Source organism: Mustela erminea, chromosome 21 (genome assembly GCF_009829155.1).
Source record: "Mustela erminea isolate mMusErm1 chromosome 21, mMusErm1.Pri, whole genome shotgun sequence".
NCBI classification, from domain to species: Eukaryota; Metazoa; Chordata; class Mammalia; order Carnivora; family Mustelidae; genus Mustela; species Mustela erminea.
In genome coordinates, this window is record NC_045634.1 from 24,036,699 (window position 1) to 24,056,432 (window position 19,734).

Genomic DNA, 19,734 nt, shown 5'->3' on the forward strand with positions numbered 1-19,734 from the left:
CTTCAAGTACCAGAGTCCTGAAAACGACACTTGTGCCACCCATGTTCTCGAAAATACTTCCCCCGTTTTAGTATCCCTCCCTCACCAAAAAAAAGGTGAGCGGCGACTGGAAGTTTTGGGAGCAGGCTCAGTGTTGTGTAGAGGAAGGAAGAGGTGTCTTCCGCTCTGTCAGGACAGCACAGGTTGTTGAGGTCTCTTGTCTGTCCTCTCTGAGAGCCAAACCTGCAGTGCCTCATGCCTCCTTTCTCTTTTACTTGGTGTTCGTGGACACAGAGGGTGTCTCTTAACTAGTTTTTGGAAAACATCGGTGAAAATCACCTCTTAAGTACGCTTTTCTCATTATAAATTTAAGTTTTAATTAAGTACCATCATGGCCCAGAGAAGCAGATCAGAATCGTCATGTTTCCACCCCACAGAAGCAGTTTCTTTTTTGTTTTTGAAGGTAGTGACCGGCCCTTTCTAACTTGGATAAGAAATTAGGTCTGGGGCACCTGGGTGGCTCAGCGGGTTAAAGCCTCTGCCTTCGGCTCAGGTCATGATCCCAGGGTTCTTGGGATCGAGCCCCGCATCGGGCTCTCTGCTCAGCAGGGAGCCTGCTTCCTCTCTCTCTCTCTGCTTGCCTCTCTGCCTACTTGCGATCTCTGTCTGTCAGATAAATAAATAAAAACTTAAAAAAAAAAAAAAAAGGCCTTAACAGTTTGGGGGGTGAGAGCATGAGCTCTGCAGCTACATTGTCTGCCCTGAAATCATGGCTTCGCTCCCAGCTACATGGCCTTGGGCCTGTCACTTAACCTCTCCAAGCCCTTACCATCCTGCATTTGTGACAGCGAGATGACACTAGCAGAACCTGCCTCAGAAGGATGCTGTGGAGAATAAACAGGTTCAAGTCTCTGAAGTGTTCGGCCCAAAGTGTGTGCTGTGTCAATATCCTTATTATTACCGTTCGCTATGCGGATGGCCCCACGCGCTCGCCACGCTTCACACGTACAATACTGAAGTCTCTTTCCAGTTTAAATTCTCTACCACGGACAGAAAGGGTCGTTTCGGCAACAGAAGAGGCAGAAGACTCGCTTTAACTGATCACAGCATTCTAGAACAGAGGAAAGTCAGGAGGGTGCGCCACGCAGAAGGAAGGGTATATTCATTCAGGAAGCATTTACTGAGCACCAGCGTCCGGGGCACACTTGCGAGTACAGCTGCGCTGGAGTCCGACCTTGGGAAACTTCGCCCGGTCGCTAGCAGAGTGGAGCTGGGCGAACGGTTTCGTAGTGTTAACAGGATATAAAACCAACACTTTCTGGAATTGCAGCTCCTGTTACACACGTAGGTTGGACTGCAGTTAAGAAAGCCGAGATCTCGGAGAAGCCGGCCGAGAACCCCCCCCCCCCCCCCAAGCTCAGGTACCTGACTGGGGGAGGGGCCGGGGGGAGCCAACCCTCTGCCCTGCCCTTGTGGGTTTCAGGACAGAAGAGGAGTGCACGTGTCCAGTGGGGAGGAGCGGGAACACAGAACCGGCGACTGGAACCGAGTCCCCAGGGGAGCAGTTCTCTTCCTGCACGTGCTCCGGGTTCCCTTCAACTCTCAGCTCGGGAATCAGATCGTTTTAAAACCACAGATTGTGTTGGATGGTTTTTTGGCCTGGAACAGCTGGAGGGAAGCGGAAGAACGGGTCTGTTAAGAGCAGTGACTGCTCAGACGCGTGGCAAAAAGTCGCTCAGTGGAGGGGCAGGCACTGTGGGCCAGCTGAATCAAGACCAACTTCGTTTTGGAATTTTCTTGGCGCACGCACTTTGTGGGTCTGGGCTGGCCTTCCTGCAGGTTGCTCCAGGATTATGTGTTTGGAGACAAGAAATGGAGTGGGGAGACAGTGGAAGTTAGCAGGAAGCCAGTTGGAAGTCAAGAATGACTGGAGCCTGCAGTTCTAGGTGACTGGAACCTGCAGTTCTAGGTGACTGGAGCCTGCAGTTCTAGGTGACTGGAACCTGCAGTTCTAGGTGACTGGAGCCTGCAGTTCTAGGTGACTGGAGCCTGCAGTTCTAGGTGACTGGAGCCTGCAGTTCTAGGTGACTGGAACCTGCAGTTCTAGGTGACTGGAGCCTGCAGTTGGATGGTGGCAGCAGGAATGGGAGAGGCAGGGAAGCGAAAGGCTGGATTCTGGGCTGACTGAGATGCCTGGTTCACATCCTGGTTCTGCCACTTGCTGTGAGTCATGGGCTGGTTCATTAATAACCTCCATGTGCCTCTGCTTCCTTGTCGTGGGGAAGGGGCCCGTGTCCATACTTCCCAGCACAATGTGTGGCCCATTTTATGTGCTTGGCAAACCATTAGTTACTACTCTGCTACTGCTGTTACTGTCATTGTTATCAGTATCTTTGTCATCTTTACTGTTACTAGGATTCAGCAGCTGTGTGGATATGGGGCATGAAGGAGACTTTGAACCTGAACAAATGGGGTAAAGGAGAGTGTGGGGAGGTGAGAAGAGGACTTGGTGGTGATCGATAGTGTGCTTGTGGGTGAGTTGGGAATGTCTACTTTGGAGTGGAAATCAAAGCTGTAGATTAACGAGTTACCCTAAAGAGAATTCAGAATTGAAACAGTGGACGTGGCCAAGGGCCATCATGAAGAGTAGGTAGACGTGGAAGAGCGCTGAGCACAGACTCGGTTTCTCTTGGTTTCCCTGGCATCTCGCTTCACGTGCGGAACACGGAAATTGCATTTGTGATTTGTGCTGGGTGGTGCCAAAGACCTCCCTTGAGCTTTTCACCAAATCTCTGGACTCTTCCCTGACACTTCTGTTCTTGGGGAGTCAGGGAAAGTGTGTAACCTTCTCTGGGAACCGTCATTTCCTAGGGCGACCACAATAAATTACCACCAGTGGGTGGCTGGAACATAATCTGTCACAGTTTAGGAGGACAGAAGTCTGAAATCGGTGTCAGCAGTGCTGGTTCCTTCCGGAGACTCCAGCGGAGAAAGCATCTCGTATGTCTCTTAACACTGGCAGCTACTGGCCGGCCTTGGCCTTCCTTGGCTTGTAGCACGTCGTCCCGGTCTTTCTCGGTCTTCACAGCACCTTTTCTGTGTCCTCTACTCTCCTAAGTACATCAGTCGTTGGATTTAGTGCCCTCCGTAAAGCCAGGATGATTTCTTCTCAAGATCTTTAAATAATTAAACCTGCACAATTCCTGTTTTCAAAAACGTTTCCAGGTAAATGTGAATCTGGGGAAGACCCTTTCTTCCACCCACTTCCAGAGCTAGTCATTGGGTCATGGAAGTCAGCATGGGCTGCATTCTTAGCCCTAACAAGAGAATATGTCTGGATAGGGTAGTCCTTGAAAGAATCGGCCTTGTAGGACTGATTTTTGAGGGCTTTACTTAACAGTTGTGAATCAGCTGCTTGTGAGTATGTGTGAGTAGAGTTGGCTGTTTAAGAGTCTTTCCTTCAAAATTGATTTTTTTTTTCATTAAAAATGGAATTTTTCATTATGTTTGGGCCTTTTGGGTTTTTTTGGCCAAATTCTTCATCTGCCAGGCAAGCTCTCCTAAAGGACTCTGTCCCTGGGTGTATTCTAGTAAACTGAGTATGCTGTAACTAGAAATGAAGACCGCCTGCGCCCTAGGGCCTATGGCCACCACAGTAGTGGGGAGTGGGGGCGGGGGCAGGATAGTATGTGGAAGGGACCCTGAGCCACAAGACAACAGACCAGGGTTCTGGTCCCAGTTTGGACCAGTTAACTATGAGATCATGGATAGGTTATTTTCTCATTGATAAAATTAGACCACCCATTTCTGCCCTTTTCTCCACAGAGCTTTTAATGGGTATCCAAAATGATAATGGACATACACGCTCTTAGTTGTATATAAAAATGTATGCAAACATAATGTGTTATTAAGACCGGATTGAGATGAAATCATATTAAAGAAGTCAAATTTACATGCTCGCACATGTATCCTCTTTCTGTGTCTAGTTTTCTCCCACATAGAATTGAATTAACCTACAATTTGATCATTGCCTCCAAAGGGCCAGATAGAAATTATGTTCTTTCTCCATGGGTTTTATCAAGTAGAGAGCAAATGGTTGATTTGCTGATACTTGCTGACCCTCTGTGCTAAGTGCTGGGTGAGCAAAGAGTGAGAACTTGCAGTCTTGGAGGTACAGCCCAGCCTGGAGATAGAAGACCCAGTAGAACAAAGAGAAAGTGCTCCCACCTTCCCCTCCACCTCCCTATGGGACATCTAAGTGGAGTCCTTTGAAGAATAAGTAAGGGTTTAGCCAGCTGAAAGAAGAGAGAGGAATGCCCGTGGCCTGGAAGTGGGGGAGAACCAGGCATGGTCTCGCAGTGGAAAGGGCTGGTCCTAGCCCGCGATGGTGAGCCGTGTTGGAGGCAGGTCTCAGAGAAGATCATGGCCGGATCTCGTGTGGTCTTCTGGGCCATGGTAGCCACAGTTCAGACACTGGCCTGAGAGCAAGGAGAAATCCTAGAAGGGTTTTAAGCAGGAGAGTGACATTGCAGAATTGTGTATTTTAAATGTCCTGGCTGCAGCGTGGCTGCCAGGACGGTAAGGAGGCCCTTTCAGAAACCCAGCAATGGTAATTAAGATCAGAGTGGATGGTGGGACAGATTCGGTAGGACCTTGGGGAACTATCCGGCCACCATGACTTGGGCAACCGAGTGGCGTCTTTTATTGAAATCTGGAACCAAAGAGGACAGGCAGTTGGAGGGACCGTGTTGAGTTACAGACACATTGAGTAGGAGATTGCTGTGGAATATTTCCAAATGAAAATACCCAAGAGGCAAAGTAAATACTGACTTGAAGTTCTTGGAACTTGCGTTCTCAACTGTACGCAGGTTAAGTTCATGAAAGATTGTCCTTGTTCGTCTTGCCCTTGTTTCTGGGAATCATTCATCTTTGTTTCCGTGACTTTAGACTGGAAGCTTCACCTTTCTGCAACTTGGTTTCCTCATCCAAGATGAAAAGGCAGACCAGCTGATCTTCCCCAGCTTTTTTGCTTTAAACTGACCTCAGACACTGCAGTTTTTTGTTTTCAAAGGGATCCAAAGGTGGAGTTGGGGGAGTTTCTAGTCCTTGTTTGTCAGAATTTGATTTGAGTTCTTCTGGTTGCATATTTTGTGCTAAGAAAAGGGCCTATTCAGATGTATATTGGGAGCCCTCAAACACTTTATCCTCAGAGCCCCTGGGTTGCTCAGTGGGTTAAAGCCTCTGCCTTTGGCTCAGGTCGTGCATGATCCCAGGGTCTGGGATGGAGCCCCGCATGGCATCACATCGAATCCCCACATCTCATCAGGCTCTCTGCTTTCCCAACACAATACTGGCGACCAGGAAGAAAATGCAAGGGCAAAAACTCCTTCAGTTTATTGCCCTCTTCCGTCATAGGAGAGGTTGTGGGTTTTCAGAGTCCTCAGCCTTCTAGTGAAGTGGAGGCGTCTGTGAGGGCGGCTTTCCCACAGGCGTGATTCTGTCCTGGCCCCGCGGTGCCTGTTGTGCCTGTGTTGCTCTGACCCTCCCGTTTCTCTCACAAAGCAAGTCCATAATCATACAATTTCTCTGCGGGAGTGTGTCATCCACTGATCTAACAAACAGTGCTGTGAGCTTTTGGCCAGCAAAATGCGGGATAATGATCCTGTAAGAGCGCCAAGAAGACAGCTTCAGGCAGGGGTTCCCCAAGGTGGGCGGACATGAGATTTCCCAGGCAGGCGGGCTGAACTGTCATTTGGGGAGCCTGCCGGAGGGCTGAAAACCTGCATGTCTCCCAAGCACTCGGGTGCTGCGACTGGTTCGGCGGCCGCACCCTGAGCAACATGGATTCCCGGCCTTGGCGCACTCTGGGCACTGTCGTCCAGAGAAGAGAGGGTTTGGGAGCTTGGAGGAAGGAGCAAATAGCTTGACTTGATTTAGTCCCCTTTCTTCCTTTCATTTTACCTCTTAAACTTCCCACCTCCAATCTTCTTGCCCTTTGCAAGGCCCGAACCCTGCACTGGAGGACCCCGTGGCATTCTGAAGGACCTCGGGGGCTGGAGCCTGTGTTAGGAGAGCCTGTTGGCTTCTGTCCCAATTGCTGCAGTGTTTTTGGTTTCTTCCTCCTGCTTCAGGGGCTCATGGCCTTCTCTCAGGTGGGTTTCCCGGAGCTGTAGGTGTGAGCTCAGTCTTCTGAGACTTGGAAGAGGTGCTTCCTTTCCAATTAGTCCCTGAGTGAGCGCAGCTCTAAGAGCCATTTTCAGAATGTTCTCTGGAACCCTCGCAGACCTTCGGGGCTGTCGTGGGGGTTGAGGTCGTTCAGCTCGACCCCAACACCACTAAGGCAACTAAAATTTGCTACACTTTGGGATGCCTGGGTGGCTCAGTCGGTTAAGCACCTGCCTTAGGCTCAGGTCATGATCCCAGGGTGCTGGGATGGAGCCCCGCATAGGGCACCCTGGCCAGTGGGAACCCTGCTCCTCTCCCTGTCCCTCTGATGCTCCCCCCTGCTTGTGTGCGCGCATGCGTGCGCGTGTTCTCTCGCTCTCTCTCAAAGAAATATATTTTTAAAAAGGATTCTGGGAAAAATTAGTTTGAAGAAAGGGTTCCGCTGCTTTTATTTTGAACTTTGAAAATCATCATCTGTCGAATTTGTTCTGGTTTGAGCCTCCTTTTGCTCTTTTGCTGGTTTTTTTATTTTTGTTTCAGTGTGACCAATACTGAACGGATTGGAAAATTTTAGACCTCGTTCCTGTGGGTATTTCTTAAGCTCCTTTCATAAAACAGTGGCGCATCTTTAAACAACTTTGAGAGTTTTCCACCAGGTACTGTTCCGCCCAGCGAGCAGTACTGCACACTAAATGCTGGTCTCAGAGCTGGCCCCAGGGTTGCTGACTCGGCTGCGACCCGGATCTCCCGCCCTGGGCTCTCCCTAGCCAACCCTTGGAAACGTGGCGGGGGAGCTGCTCGCTGCCGGCCTCTCCCCCAGGGCTCTCCCGCCCAGGACATCTCCACCGGCACCTTTTGAGCTCATCTTCCTCGCCCTCCCCCTGGCCGGCGCACTCTGCGCTGCACGTCTCCGGACATGTATGGTCACTCCAGAGTCCTCACGGGGAGAAGGGGCAGGTGATGGAGAGGTAGGAGAGACCCGATCAAACGTGCCTTCGCGCCCGTCTCTCTTACGCCTCCTCTTCCCTTCCCCGACTTCTCCTGTTACTCGGCAGCGTCGCGCGCGGAAATGTCTGGGAAGCATCAGTCCGTCCGTCAAGGCTGAGACTGAAATCCCGACTCCACCCAGCCCCGTGACTTCCTCTGCCGGGTCACAGATCGTGAGAGACCTCTCCTTTCAGTTTTGAAAATTCTGAAGGAAAGTGGATCAGACTGGAGCACCCCCCTGCTTGGCCAGTTCCTGTGCAGCCACAGGATGCGGAAGTGCGGCTGCCATCAGGCTGCACCTGCCTCGTCCCGTCTGGTGGCGGAGGCAGAGTCGTCCGCCCGCGCAGTACGTAGGGCTGAGCAACACGGGCTAAGACTTAGTGTGTGCACGAGGTCCTGAGACAGTCTTGACTTTTTTTTTTTTTTTTTTTTTAAAGACTCAGAATGTCTTAAAATAGCATGGTAGCTGAAATAACAGTACCACCGACAACAGTAATAGCTCGCCATTCCTGAGAACGGTTGTTTGTTTAAAGTCCGAGGCCTGGGTTCTGGCAGCAGTTGGTTTCCCCGAGCGGAGCTCCCTCAAGAGTTGCTCTAATGGGAATCAGATGGTCGCGTCGTGACCGGAAACACGGGGGTCTGCGAAGCGTTCTCCCAGCCTCTCCGTAAGGCATTCTCTGACCGAAACTACGCAGCCTAGAACTGGAAATAGGTGGTGTGGACCTGACGGTTTGACGAAGCTTGGGAGGCTACTGAGTTCCTGTTCGAATCAGGAGGAGTCCTCCCTGTGGGCGAGGCTCTCCAGTCTAAGCTCACGCAGTCTGCACTCCCCTCCCCGAGCCGAAGGGGACGTTGGAGCTGCCTCGTTGAGAGAAGGAGCCGGGGGCTCCGGGCAGCCACAGGGTAGCCCTCCACGCTGTTGGGCCCCCCCGAGTGGCCCTCTGAATGGACCGTCCTCCGGCGGCCCTGGACTCCCGTGGTATTTTCCATAGTTCTCGCCTTGCTGGCTCGCCGTGGACCCCTCCGCAGGTCCCTGTGCACCGTAAGACCAGCTGCTCCGTAGAGTCCCCATGTCACGCTCGGGACCGTTTCCTGTCTCTAGCCCCTTTCCCATACTGAAAACCCTGCCCAGAGCCATAGATTGGGGGGTGGGGGGAGGCTGGGGAGGACGAGGGAGACCCGGAATGAGCAGGCCTGGGGTGGCTCCTTACACGCGGGCAGGAGTGAAATGACTCTTTTGACCTTGGGTCACGCGCACTCTAGACTTCTGGAAAGTCCTGAATGGCAGAGTCACTAATGGCTTTAGGACGGTCGCCTTTTCCGGACTCCTTTGGCAGCCCCGGGTAGCACGCTTGGCCGGCTCGATTGCAGCTTTGACAGGTGATAAAAGCGTGCTGAGATCACTGCTTCGGAGCCCGGGCTGGTGACTCTCGACTGAGATGAGTTTTCTCTCCGCTGAGACTCTCCCTCATGTGTTTGCTGTTACTTTAATGGATCGCGTCCTGATCCACTCGCAGCCCCGGGCGCTCGCCCTTCAGTCTGGGAAACTGCAGCTTGACCTGAGTGGAATCGGATTCGGACCAGTCTGTTGGCAACACGACTGGCTTTCTTTCCCCTAGAAAATATGTCAGTGTAAGCAGCAACTGCGAATGTTCTAGTTTGCATCTTCGTGGAGTTTAACTTTAATCGGGACACTCCAGGCTGTTTCACTTCTATTCTCAGCATTTTTGACATCTTCAATGCCCCGTGGGCACAGCGGCCGCCCCGTGCTCGGGGGCCATGGTATGTTTGTCGGTAGGGTGACACTGATCAACAGAGAGGTCCTGCCGTGGCTCTGGGCCTGTCGTGGCCCGGCCATGTCCTCCCGAAGGCTCTGCAGTGGGTTTTCACGGGATGTGTCCTGCCGGTTCTCTTTCTTCTTCTGTCCCTCAGTGGGCCACGTGTGCGGTTTGGGGCAGGAAATCCCCACTGTTCCTGTGGTCCCCCAGCTACGGTTGGAAGGACATCAGAGTGTCCCGGCAGAGCCCAGGCCCGAGATCCCAGCAGGCCCGACAGGCAGCAGATGCCTGCCACTTTTTTTTTTTTTCTACTTTGTATTCCCCACTTCCTTGCTTGGCGTTCGGGGACCGGAAGCCACAGGTTATTGAAAGCATGAGTGTAATTTGACTTCTGGCTCTGCGGGGGGCTCGGGGTCGTTCGGTGTTTTGTTTCTGATTTGAAAGCCGCTGTTTGGTGACCACTAACTCTTCCCTTATTCTTTTCTTGCAGATGAGCTCACAGTGCCTGCACTTTACCCCAGTAGCCCTGAAGTGTGGGCCCCGTACCCTCTGTACCCAGCGGAGTTAGCGCCTGCTCTACCTCCTCCTGCTTTCACCTACCCCGCTTCACTGCATGCCCAGGTAATTGGTGCCCATCGGCCACGACTCCACTCACTCCACCCCCGGTCCTCTCCAGCCCGGTTCCCCGGAGCACACCGTACAACTAACACCTGTCCGGCTAACAGACCCCCCCCCCCCCTTCCGGAGATTAATGATCCCCTCTAAATCAAGCTGACACTCCTCCGGGACTCGAGGACCGTCTGACAGCAATGATATCACCCACTGCCTGATGTCTGCCCCAAATGACACCTCTCTCTTCCCTAATGATCTCACCCTCATACCGCACACGAGAGACGGGGCGCAGGTCCCACCCCCACCCCCAAGCCCCCAGCCAGCCCGAAGGCGTCCCCAGAACGTAGTCGCGCCTGCCTGGTTGTGCAGAAGGGGCTGCCGAGGGAGGCGCGTTGCTTGCCAGAGTCTGTCCGTGTGTGTACGAGTGTGTGTGCAGAGATCTCTGCTCCCGTGTCCTAGGAGAGCTAGCGACCAGAGGGGAAAGGTGGAAGCTTCCAGGAGGACCGTGTGCTAGCTTGCAGAGTTACAGGAAGGGTGAAGGGTTCCTTTTTTCCACCTTTAGAAAAGGAGGTACAGTGTAGTGTGGAGAATGTGATTCCAGGTCAAGGCGAAGGTCTCTCTTTGGACCCACTTCCCTTGGTAATTAAATACTGTCCTCGCTTCTTCACAAGGATTACTACGTACTAACCGTCCCTCTCCCCTTGAAAACAAATGTGGCCATCCCTTTTGCTCTTAGCGCAGGCAGTAGTAATGAAGTAAGGCGAGGATTTGGGGTGACGGTCGGCAGCACCTAAGAGAACACGTAGATGGCATTCGTTTTAGCGCACGTGTAACTCCTCTAGAAGCAGGTGTGCCTGGTTTCGGAAACCCTGTTGGCCTGGACAGACAGGTGGGATGTTTGTGTGTTTCACTTAGTGTTTATCTACAAGGCTGGACGAAATACACAGCTTCCCAGAAAACTCCCTCTGACGGAGAACTCTTCCGTGCAACACGGAGCCCGCGGTGGCGTCTAAAGCACGGACAGGCAGCCCCTAGCTTCTGTCCTCGCAGCCGCGGGGTCGGGCGTGGTGCTGGCTGCGTAGACGTCCGGCCGTCTGGGCCAAGCTCTCGGGGCTGTGTGCACATGCGCACGGCCCGGCCTCTCAGGCACCATGTGGGCAAACTACAAAGACAGCGCCTTGGTGCCTGGGCCCCCCGAAGTGGTGACCCTCGGTGTTGGCAGAAGGAGGTAGAAAGTTATACCAGGAGCGAGGGAAAGGTAGGTGGTGGTGGTGAGAACAGCTGGCAGCCCTGGGATTCGGAGCCGGGGGGCCCAGGGTCCAAATCAGCTGTGCTTTCCGCTTTCCCTTCCCTTCCCCTCGCTGTTGCTTCCCGCTCAGTCCTCATCAGCACTCGGTCTCCTCTCGGGGCAGGGGAGCGAGAGGGGAATAAAACACAGCCTGTGCCTATCTTCTGCTGAGTCGTCTAAATGTTTGCAGTGGCCTTGGGGAGTGACTCAGGCCCCCTCTGATTGTGGGTCCACCCCCACCGTCGGTGGATATATCTTCGCTGCTCTTCCTAGACTGCCTAAGTGTAGATAAACTGACAGTTGAGGCGAATGTTCCTAATGCCATGGAAAGTGCTGTGTGTGCAGGGTACTCTGAGTATCCGTGGCTTTGTTAATCGGCCGTGGAGCCTTGCACCATTGCCCTGGGAAAGCCAGAGTGGACAGTGGCCAGAAAAGACTAGGAATGATGGCTTTGGGGCCTTACTAACATCCGGGTAACTTGCTTCCTGAAATGGATGTAATCCAGAGTATATCTGGGGGTGTGTGGGAGAAGGAACTGAAGAGTTTTAAGAGATTAGAAAGCCCGTGCCCATCGTGAGAGAGGTGAGAGGTAGTGCCAGGATTAGATGGACTCAACCGTTTGACCTAGTGGGATGTGCTGCCCGTCTGGCACCCTCCCCTGGGAGCTCTTCCTTGATCCTGAGACTTTCCCAACCTGGAATCCACTTGGCTCCGCCACGTCGGTCCTCAAGTTGGTGGAACTTTTCATCTGAAGTCAGTGAGATCCTTGTGCTCAACCCCAAAACTCATTTGGAGTCATTCCCAGTGCACGCTTGGGTTCTGTGTCCTAAAGGCTCACGAACAGATACAGTTATTTAAATGTCTTTGTCCAAGATGAGAATCCTAGAATGAACTGGTAGAGGCTTTACCGATCCAGCAGGTCTGGCCCGTTTTACAGTTGAGGAGAGAGACTGGAGAAGATGGAGACTTCTTGAAAGTCGCGAGTGGCTCTGCCATGACCGGAGCCAGGTCACCTGACTCCCGGGCCTTGCTCTTTCCACGCCTCAGTGCTGGCTCACCAAAGACTTACTCTCTGTTGGAATTTTGGAAAGGCCTCACTCCACTGACTCCCTGGATCTTTCTTCTCTAAGTAGATGAGAAGCCGGTAAGAAGAGACATGGAGGCAAAGACAAGGGAATCAGAACTTAACCTTCACCCAAAGGGCCCGAGAGAAATTCTTATTAACTGGAGGTAGAGCAGTGGGGAAGACAAAAATGAAGCGTTCCCTTAGTGGATGATTCCAGTTCTGTTTGGAGATCTTACTGTATGTCTTTGGAGAAGCTTTTGTATTATTTTGCTTTTCTTAGCAATGTTGTGCTCTGTTTTGAGACTTGGATTTTTTTTTTCTTCTAGTGTTTCTCTCCTGAGGCAAAGCCCAACACACCTGTCTTTTGTCCACTTCTCCAGCAAATTAGATTTGTCTCTGGGAATGTGTTTGTAACATACCAGCCTACTGCAGACCAGCAGAGGGAGCTCCCATGCTGAATTTGCTTGTTAGCTATTTCCCCCCTCCCCCGTTTTGCAAAAATTATTTCTTGGTAACATTTGAGAGATTTCAATAAAAATTTTAATCAGAGCAAAAACGATCTCAAGCAGACTTCAGCGTTTTGTTTTCATGGTGATGCGAGTTTGGAGCTAAGAGGTTATCTCTGAGATCACGGTAGAATCGGGCTGTGACGCTGAGCACACACCACGTGGGAGAAGGCGTCAGAGCACCCGGCGGTGACCTGGCCCAGAGCCATGTCCTCAGTGCTGCTTCTGGTCCCTTCTTGGGCTCCAGAGCCATCAAGAGCTGCACGTTGGGAGATTCTCTGCCTCGCATCCGTGGCTTGGCTCTGCCAGGAGATCTTGCTTCAGCAGGGATCGTGTGTCTGGCTATCGGAAGCCTGTAGGAATCGAAGAAGTGTGTTCTGTGCTCTGTCTGCCCTGATCCAGAGGAAGGAGGACCCAAGGGGCAGGAACTGTCATTGACGATCAGGAGTCGCATCCTCGGGTTCTGCCCCGGCTTCCGTCTGTGGTCTGGCATCTCCATCTTTAGATTGAAGATGGCTGCTTGATGCCACGTCCCCGTTTTGAGGCGTCACCGCGAACGTAATGGGACTCTGGGCTGTGGTCCCGCCGCGTCCTCAGTGGAGGTGAAGAACAAACAACGGCATTCTGAGAAGATCGTTCACATTTGTAGACATGAACTTCCTGTTTATTTTCAAGGTCACTGGTGTTTGAAATTTATTAAATATATTCTGAAAGTCACTGCGAACAGGAGGGCAGGTTTCATCCACGGCGTTTAGGAAAGTTCTGCCCTCAAGTCCATACCGCACCTCCGCCATGTCGCCCTCACACAGCTCAGTCTTTTTTGTCCCCGTGCAGTTTTGCTCGGTGCCGTCATTCCGTCTTGTTGCTGAGGGGGCAGAGTGAAAGCCAACAAAGTGCACTGTTCTCATCGCATTCTAGAAACAGAATAGCGTTTACCCTTGACCAGAGCCACCTTGTTGGGCCGGAAACTCATCCAGGTAAGTAGGACTGAGAGAGCCACTCCCAGGTCCCTGCTCCTCCTCCAGAGGCCTCACTGGTCCTGAGTCACGGCAGATCTCCAGGCCTGATCCGCGGCTCACGGCTGGAACCCGTCACCTGCTCGTCTGCAGAAGAGTCTAAAATCGGAGCACAGACTTCCCAGGGCGGGACTTGCCCCTTGGGAGGTGCCTTGTGACACACTGGACAAATTATAAAGGTTAAACCCAAACTCAGTACAAAAATGGACCCTAGGAAGAGTGACCCAGGCACACAGGGAAGGGAGAGAGATCGCAGGGGGAGAGAAAGGCCAGGAGCAGTGTGTGGTCGCCCGCCCGCCCGCCCGCCAGTGCCAGGCGTTGACTCCGCAAGAGGCGACTGCGAACTGAACCTTTACACTGTTTTATAAAAACGAATTTCATGAAGCGTCTCCTCTGTCACTGACTGTGTCCTGTGGAGAATACTGAGATGAGACACAGGAGATCTGCTTTGGCATGGGGTGTCACTCAAGCACACAGGCCAGGTGGGAGTGTGGCCTTGGGGGAGCCCCCAGAGGGCGGGACTCACAGGGTGAGGCCGCTTCAGGTTTCAGCAGTGCTGTAGGGTGGCTGGTCCTGCAGCGGGAGCCCATGGGTGGGGTGTCGGCACTCCAGCGGCTGGCATCTCTCAAAGGGAAGGGAAGGGAAGAATTGGGAGATTCAGGGCGTTGGCCTCCTGGCCTGCGGGACAGCACCAGCTCCTACCACCCGAGACCTGGTCCTCCGGGCCTGGCTTTCTCCAGCGGCCTCGGAGCTTGTGATTATCCTGCCGCCGGGGGCTTGTGATTATCTGGGAGAGCAGAGCTTTGAGGGGCTGCAGAGCTTGCCTTTGGGGGCTGATCAGCCCAAGGCTTTAAATTGTTTTTAGACCTCGATGAAACTGTGGATCCTCTGATAATGTGCCTTTCCCTTTAAAGCTTCCGCTCTGTGAAGGTCAGTCAGTGAAGGGGACCTGCCCCTGGGTGCTGTCTCTCCTGAATGTGCCAGCCTCGTCTAGCTCCTGGTTTTGTTCAGCTTTCTGGTCTAGGAGCCTCTGGCTTCCTCCCACACGAGGCCAGGCTGGGGCAGGCCGGACAGGCACTGTGTTCCCAGCGCCGGCCTCCTCTGAGCTCTGGGCCTGTGTCTGCCACTTTGAAGGGCGCACAGAGCCCTCTGTCCTTTTGCAGACCACCTCGGGGCTGTTTCTGGTCCTGCCCCAGGAGGGCTGAGCCTGGCAGGAGCACAGGGTTGGACGTGCGGGCTGTGGAGCTACCTGGTCAGACACTAGCTCTGCCATGGCGAGCTGTGTGACCTCGACAGAACAAGTGCCTTCCTTAACCTCTCTGGGCTTCGGTAAAGTGGGCCTAAGAATCCCTCATGTAGAACAAGAGTGCCTGGGGGCGCCCGGGTGGCTCAGTCAGTGAAGCATCTTCCTTCGGCTCCTATCAGAATCCCAGGGTCCTAGGATCGAGCCCCGCCTCGGGCTCCCTGCTTAGCGGGGAGCCTGCTTCTCCCTCTGACCCTCCCCTGTCTGGTGCTTTCTCTCTCACACTTTCTTTCCCAAGTAAGTAACTGAGATCTCTGAACAAGAGAGCCAGGCACATAGTAAGCACTTCATAAATGTTAGTTTTTTAAAGGAGCATGTGCATTTTCAACAAAAAGGAAACGTAGGACTAGCTCCCCACCAGGCCGTGATCATTCGAACGCTCCAGGCATCCAGCAGCGTCTTGACCACACTGAGGCAGCCACAGAGTCCTCATGGCTGTGGCCAGATGGAAGGCCAGAGGTTGGAAAGAATAAATGGACAGGTGAGAAAGGCGAGGCATCTGGGGACAGTCACCAGTGACGGCACCCACCCTCCATCCAGCAGCGAGGTCTCTGCAGCCTGTGCCAGCGCCGGGAGGACTCGTCCCCAGAGGAAGTCTCCCCACACAGCAGGCCCGGACACGCCTGTCAGGAGAAAAACCTCTCCCTGACAGGAAATAGATCAAGAGTGGGAAACAGCTGAATTCCCAGAGAGAGCGAGTGGTTCCTGTGTGTTGCTTCAGTCAAACCCGTTGTCCCTGAACTTTCCAGCTGCTGCCTTATCTTGCTTTCCTATCAGAGAAACTGGAGAAGAGAAAGACCCATGGGTCATCCGGCCCATTCCTCCCTGGACTCTGTGGCTCATTCTTCCCACAGTCCCTCCGTGGCCTTGTTTCCAGGTGGCAGTGTCGCCTCGTGTGCCTTGGGAAGTTACTCTCCATAGTCCTCTGGCCAGACCCCAGAGGATCTCACCCTGGCCAAGCAGATGACCTCCTGTTTACCTTCTCTGTCCTCCTCATCCCCTCCTCTGCTGTTCGGTGTCTGGAGAACTCGGGAGCCCTTAGTGCGACCGTGAGAGCCGTCAACATTCGGCCCGTCCTCACGGGCCTCCTCAGAAGCTGTCTGAAATCCTTCCACCAGGATGCCTGGGGATGGCGCGCTCCTTTGGCCAGAGCTGCTGCTGCCACCGAGCCTCCAGCTTCACCACAGCGGGTAGCTTGCAGCGGCAGCTGTCCAGAAACCCGAGCGGCCCCCGGGGCTGTGGCCGCCCTGGCCGTGGTTGGGGAACCCAGCAAGACTCTCCTCAAATTCACCGTTGCCATGACCAAGAGAACAGCTCCAAGTGGGCCTCTTCCTGGCTGGGGGGCCGCAAGGTTTCCTTCACTTGGGGCACCGTCTTTCAGGTCTCTGAAGCATGTTTCATTTTGTCCTTTGTAAGGCTAAACTTCCCAGGGCCTGTGGGAAGTTTAGCCCCCCGGCCTCATTCGCAGTGAGATCTCTTCCCCGAGTCCGTGAGCCCACCTCATCCTTGAGATTATCTGCAAAATGGTGGTCGGACTGTCCCACTAGGACAGTGCAGGGGGTCTGGTATGGAATCAGGACTCGTTTTAAAATCAAACAGGCCAGTTTTAATGACTGTTTCCACTCACTGTGCTACCTTCAGGAGTTTAAGCAGGTTTATTTTAACCCCACTGAAGCTCAGATTCCTCCTCTCTAGGTAGGAAGAATGAGTATCTACTTGATGGGGTCCTGCTGAGGGAAGGAGTGCAGTCCTTGGCCCGGAGTCGTCATTATTAACCAAGCTCTCTTCTGTTTCCTTCTTTTTGTTAGAACTTGATCTTGCATGGTTCAGAGTTCCTGAGCCCTCCCTTTGTAGCACTAGAAGAAGTTAGGGTAGAGGGACTCGAGACCAGCACCCCACCAAGAGAACCCTGAGGGCCCAGGGCAAGAGTGGCAGCGTGTGGCCATGGTGTGTGCCGAGGCGAGGCTGTGGTTCGGCCAGCTGGCCATCCGCCTGGGGCTGGGCCTCCTTTCCTAGGAATGGGCAGCCAGATACCACCCGAAGTACGTGAATTCTAAGTGCCCTGGAAACAAAACCAAGGCTGCAGCAGAGAAAGTTTAAGAAAAACAAAATGGCGCCTTCATAAAAAGAAAGTGAACTTCTTGAAGAAAACCAGTTCTGACAGGGGGAAAAAGGCAAATCGACTCCGAATGGGATCATGTTTTATTCAGGATTTGTGCTGCCGGTGGGGAAGGCCAGCGCTCGGTGACAGGATGGGAAAGTGGGCCACCCCAACTTCAAGCCTCGTGCACTCTGCCATGAAGTACTTCTCGCTTCACTGGGCTCGGCTCCTGGGGACCTCTAATGGCCCTTGATAGCAAACATAGTTAAAAATTAACAGACTGACGGAATTAAAGATGGATGACAAGCAGCCACCGTGGACCTGATCTGACACAGGATGTTACACGCCTGGGTGCCCTCGGCCCGAGTGGCGTCTTGAGTGAGCTTCTGGGGTGTCTGAGCACATTTCGCATGCCCGTTTGAAGGCAGGAATCTGGCTTGTGCTTAGGACAGACAGGGAAGGAGTCTAAAAGCCCAGGAGAGAAAATGATCCCTGAAGGCTTACGGTTAATTAAGCCCAGCCTTGACTGGTCTTAGCAGGAGGTGTTCGCAGGGGTCTAGACCTTGTCCCTGCCTGGGCTCAGGCCCCAGCCATGTCCCACCGTCCGGACAGGGAGATCTTGCGGGGGGCATGCGGCCGGGCTGGAGCATAACCTCCTCCAGCCAGGACTAACTTGCTCGCTCCCTTCCTGGCAGTTGGGGTAGATCAGAAGGCCGACTTAACCTTTGGAGCAATTCACATAGATCTTGCCTAGATGATGGCAACTTGTTGAATTGCCCTAGGCAAGGGTATTAGATGCCAGACAAAGAGGAGAGAATGAGATTGCATTTTGTGCCCTCCGCATCTGCTGAGAGAGAGGATGGGCCAGCCGTTGGGGGAGGGGAGGGGGGGTGGAGGTTCCTTTAGAGCGGTCCTCGGTGGGCCTCATTTCATTGAACAAATTCCTGAAAAGTGTTTGCCGGTTTTGGTGAACACTGTATTAGATAGGGCAGGGGTGCTATTTTAAAGAACCCTGTGATTAGTCCCATAAAGATCATCTCCTGGGTTGCAGACCAATCGAGTCTCTGGGGTGAGTCTGGAGTTTCTTGGACCCCAGCGTGCTCCTGGCTTACCAGCCTCTCCTTAGCGTAGAGCCCTTTGGCAAGGTTTGCTGTAGGACCTGACATGCTTTCTTTGGTGCTGCTGCTCGGAGTGGATCCTTGGGCCTGGAGTGAGCGGGCCAGGCGTGGTTATCACTGTAGAACGTGTGAGGGGCTGGCTGCTGCTGTTGCAGTGTTGGGAGAGCCCCAGCGGGGTAGTGGGTGCTCCTTCTCGGGCACCGTGTAGGACCCTGAATATCCGTGCCTAGAAAAGGAGAGCGCGGCTCTGGACAGCTGGTCTTGGGGAAATCCGTATTCAGGTACAGCACCTGCTGTACGAGCTTTGTTAAGAGCTAGAAACTTGGATGCCACATCGGCATGCTTTGGCCTCCTGGACCCACCAAAGATCACCCCCGGAAGGGGCCATCCTCTCCAGCATTTCTCAGCAACTGCCGGTGAACGTAATGAAAAGATTCTGTGGGCAGATAAATTTGGGAAACCCAGGGTTAAAGCAAGTCGGACGTGTTTCTTCATGGTGGAACTTCTGGACTCTTCAGTATGTATCTCGATTCCATGGAAAGGGCAGAGACTGCATTCTCTCTGGCTTGACCCCAGAGTATCTGTAGATAGCCTGCGTCCAGCCGCACTTTGGAAACCTCACCCAGGAGCAGTCTCTCTCAAACTTGGACTTGTGCATCATCTCCTGAGGGCTTGTGACATGCAGGCGCTGGGGTTTCTCTCCCAGAGCTTTCTGCATTTCTGACAAGTTCCCAGGGGATGCTGGTGGGCCAGGGGCCATGCTCTGAGAACCGCGGGTCGCTCCTTTCACTGAGGCAGGCACCTGGTAGGCACCTCTGCTGCTTCTAAGGCCGGTGTGGTGAGGCCAGGCAGTCGCTAGAAGGGAGGGGTGGGGAGTAGAGCGCAGGTCCGTAGCCTCCCTGCTTGCTCTGTGCTGCGCGGCTCACGGGCCCTGCGGAAGGGCTGAGGGCCCCACTCTAGAGACCGGTCAGGGTCTTCGTGCTGCGGCAGCATGATTGGGAATGTGAATTCTGTGTCTGCCTTAGTTTCCTCATCTGTAAGCGGAAGAGGACAGAAATGACTTTCACGGATACTTACTACTTTCCCTAGCATTCCATTTTATTTTTGCCTTGGGCTGTTTCTGTCTCTAGAGGTTCTCCTCTCCTGTCCGAGCTCTCTGACACGTGTCGCCGGAGCTGGAACCATCTGTGCTATGGCACTGGAGACCTCTTTGCGGGGCCACTGTGTCTCGAAGAGTATTCCCGAAGCGTGACGGTGGGACCCCGAACAGTGTGGGCCCTGGACAGTGAACCAGAGCGGTCATGACTCCGCGTTACCAAGTTTGAGGGGAGGCGGGGCCCAGGGTCTTCCGGGCTGCTTATGGGCTCCCAGGCCCCGGTGCGCGCAGTGGTGTGTTTAGCTGCCTGGCAGCGTGAGCAGCAGTGCTCGTCACAGACATCAGGAGAGGTTCTGCTAGGGACCTGAGAAGCCCCCAGGGTGGTAGGCAGGGTTGTGAGTGTGCTGTTGGTGTGTGTAGCTGTGCGCCAGTTCCCGTGCATTTTTCTACCACATGCATTTTCCTACAGACAGGATCCTGTCTTACACGGAAGCTGCATAGACCTACCCCTGCTGCATCGTGTCTGGAGAGGGAGTCAGGGAAGCCCAGGTTTCCCCAGTGTTGATGACGCAGGGAAGCAGCCCCTAGGCAGTGGGCAGGAATGGCCACTGGTGACCTGGAGTCAGAAAGCACAGCAGAACAGGCAGCCCAAGTGGGGGTCCGTCCCCCCCACTTCTGGAGGACGGCAGTTAGCACAAAATAGATTGTTCACCTGGACC

At 53.5% G+C, this 19,734-nt stretch overlaps 1 protein-coding gene across 9 annotated transcripts in view; it reads left to right on the forward strand.

Moving 5' to 3' along the window:
• The window catches only part of RBPMS (RNA binding protein, mRNA processing factor), a 171,680-nt gene that overhangs the window by 137,793 nt on the left and 14,153 nt on the right, over positions 1 to 19,734 (forward strand). For 5 of the 9 annotated variants that reach the window (XR_004282190.1, XR_004282191.1, XR_004282193.1 and 2 more), the window contains one exon: positions 9,400 to 9,530. The exons of 1 other annotated variant lie outside the window; for it this stretch is intronic. Coding sequence is in view for 5 of the 8 variants with exons in the window: in XM_032328935.1 (XP_032184826.1) it covers positions 9,400 to 9,530 (131 nt within the window). In the remaining 3 variants the exon portion in view is untranslated. Of the gene's footprint in view, positions 1 to 9,399; positions 9,531 to 12,201; positions 12,388 to 14,311; positions 14,829 to 19,734 lie in introns of those variants that run through there. 3 more of the 9 variants (XM_032328933.1, XM_032328934.1, XM_032328937.1) reach the window with 2 other exon arrangements.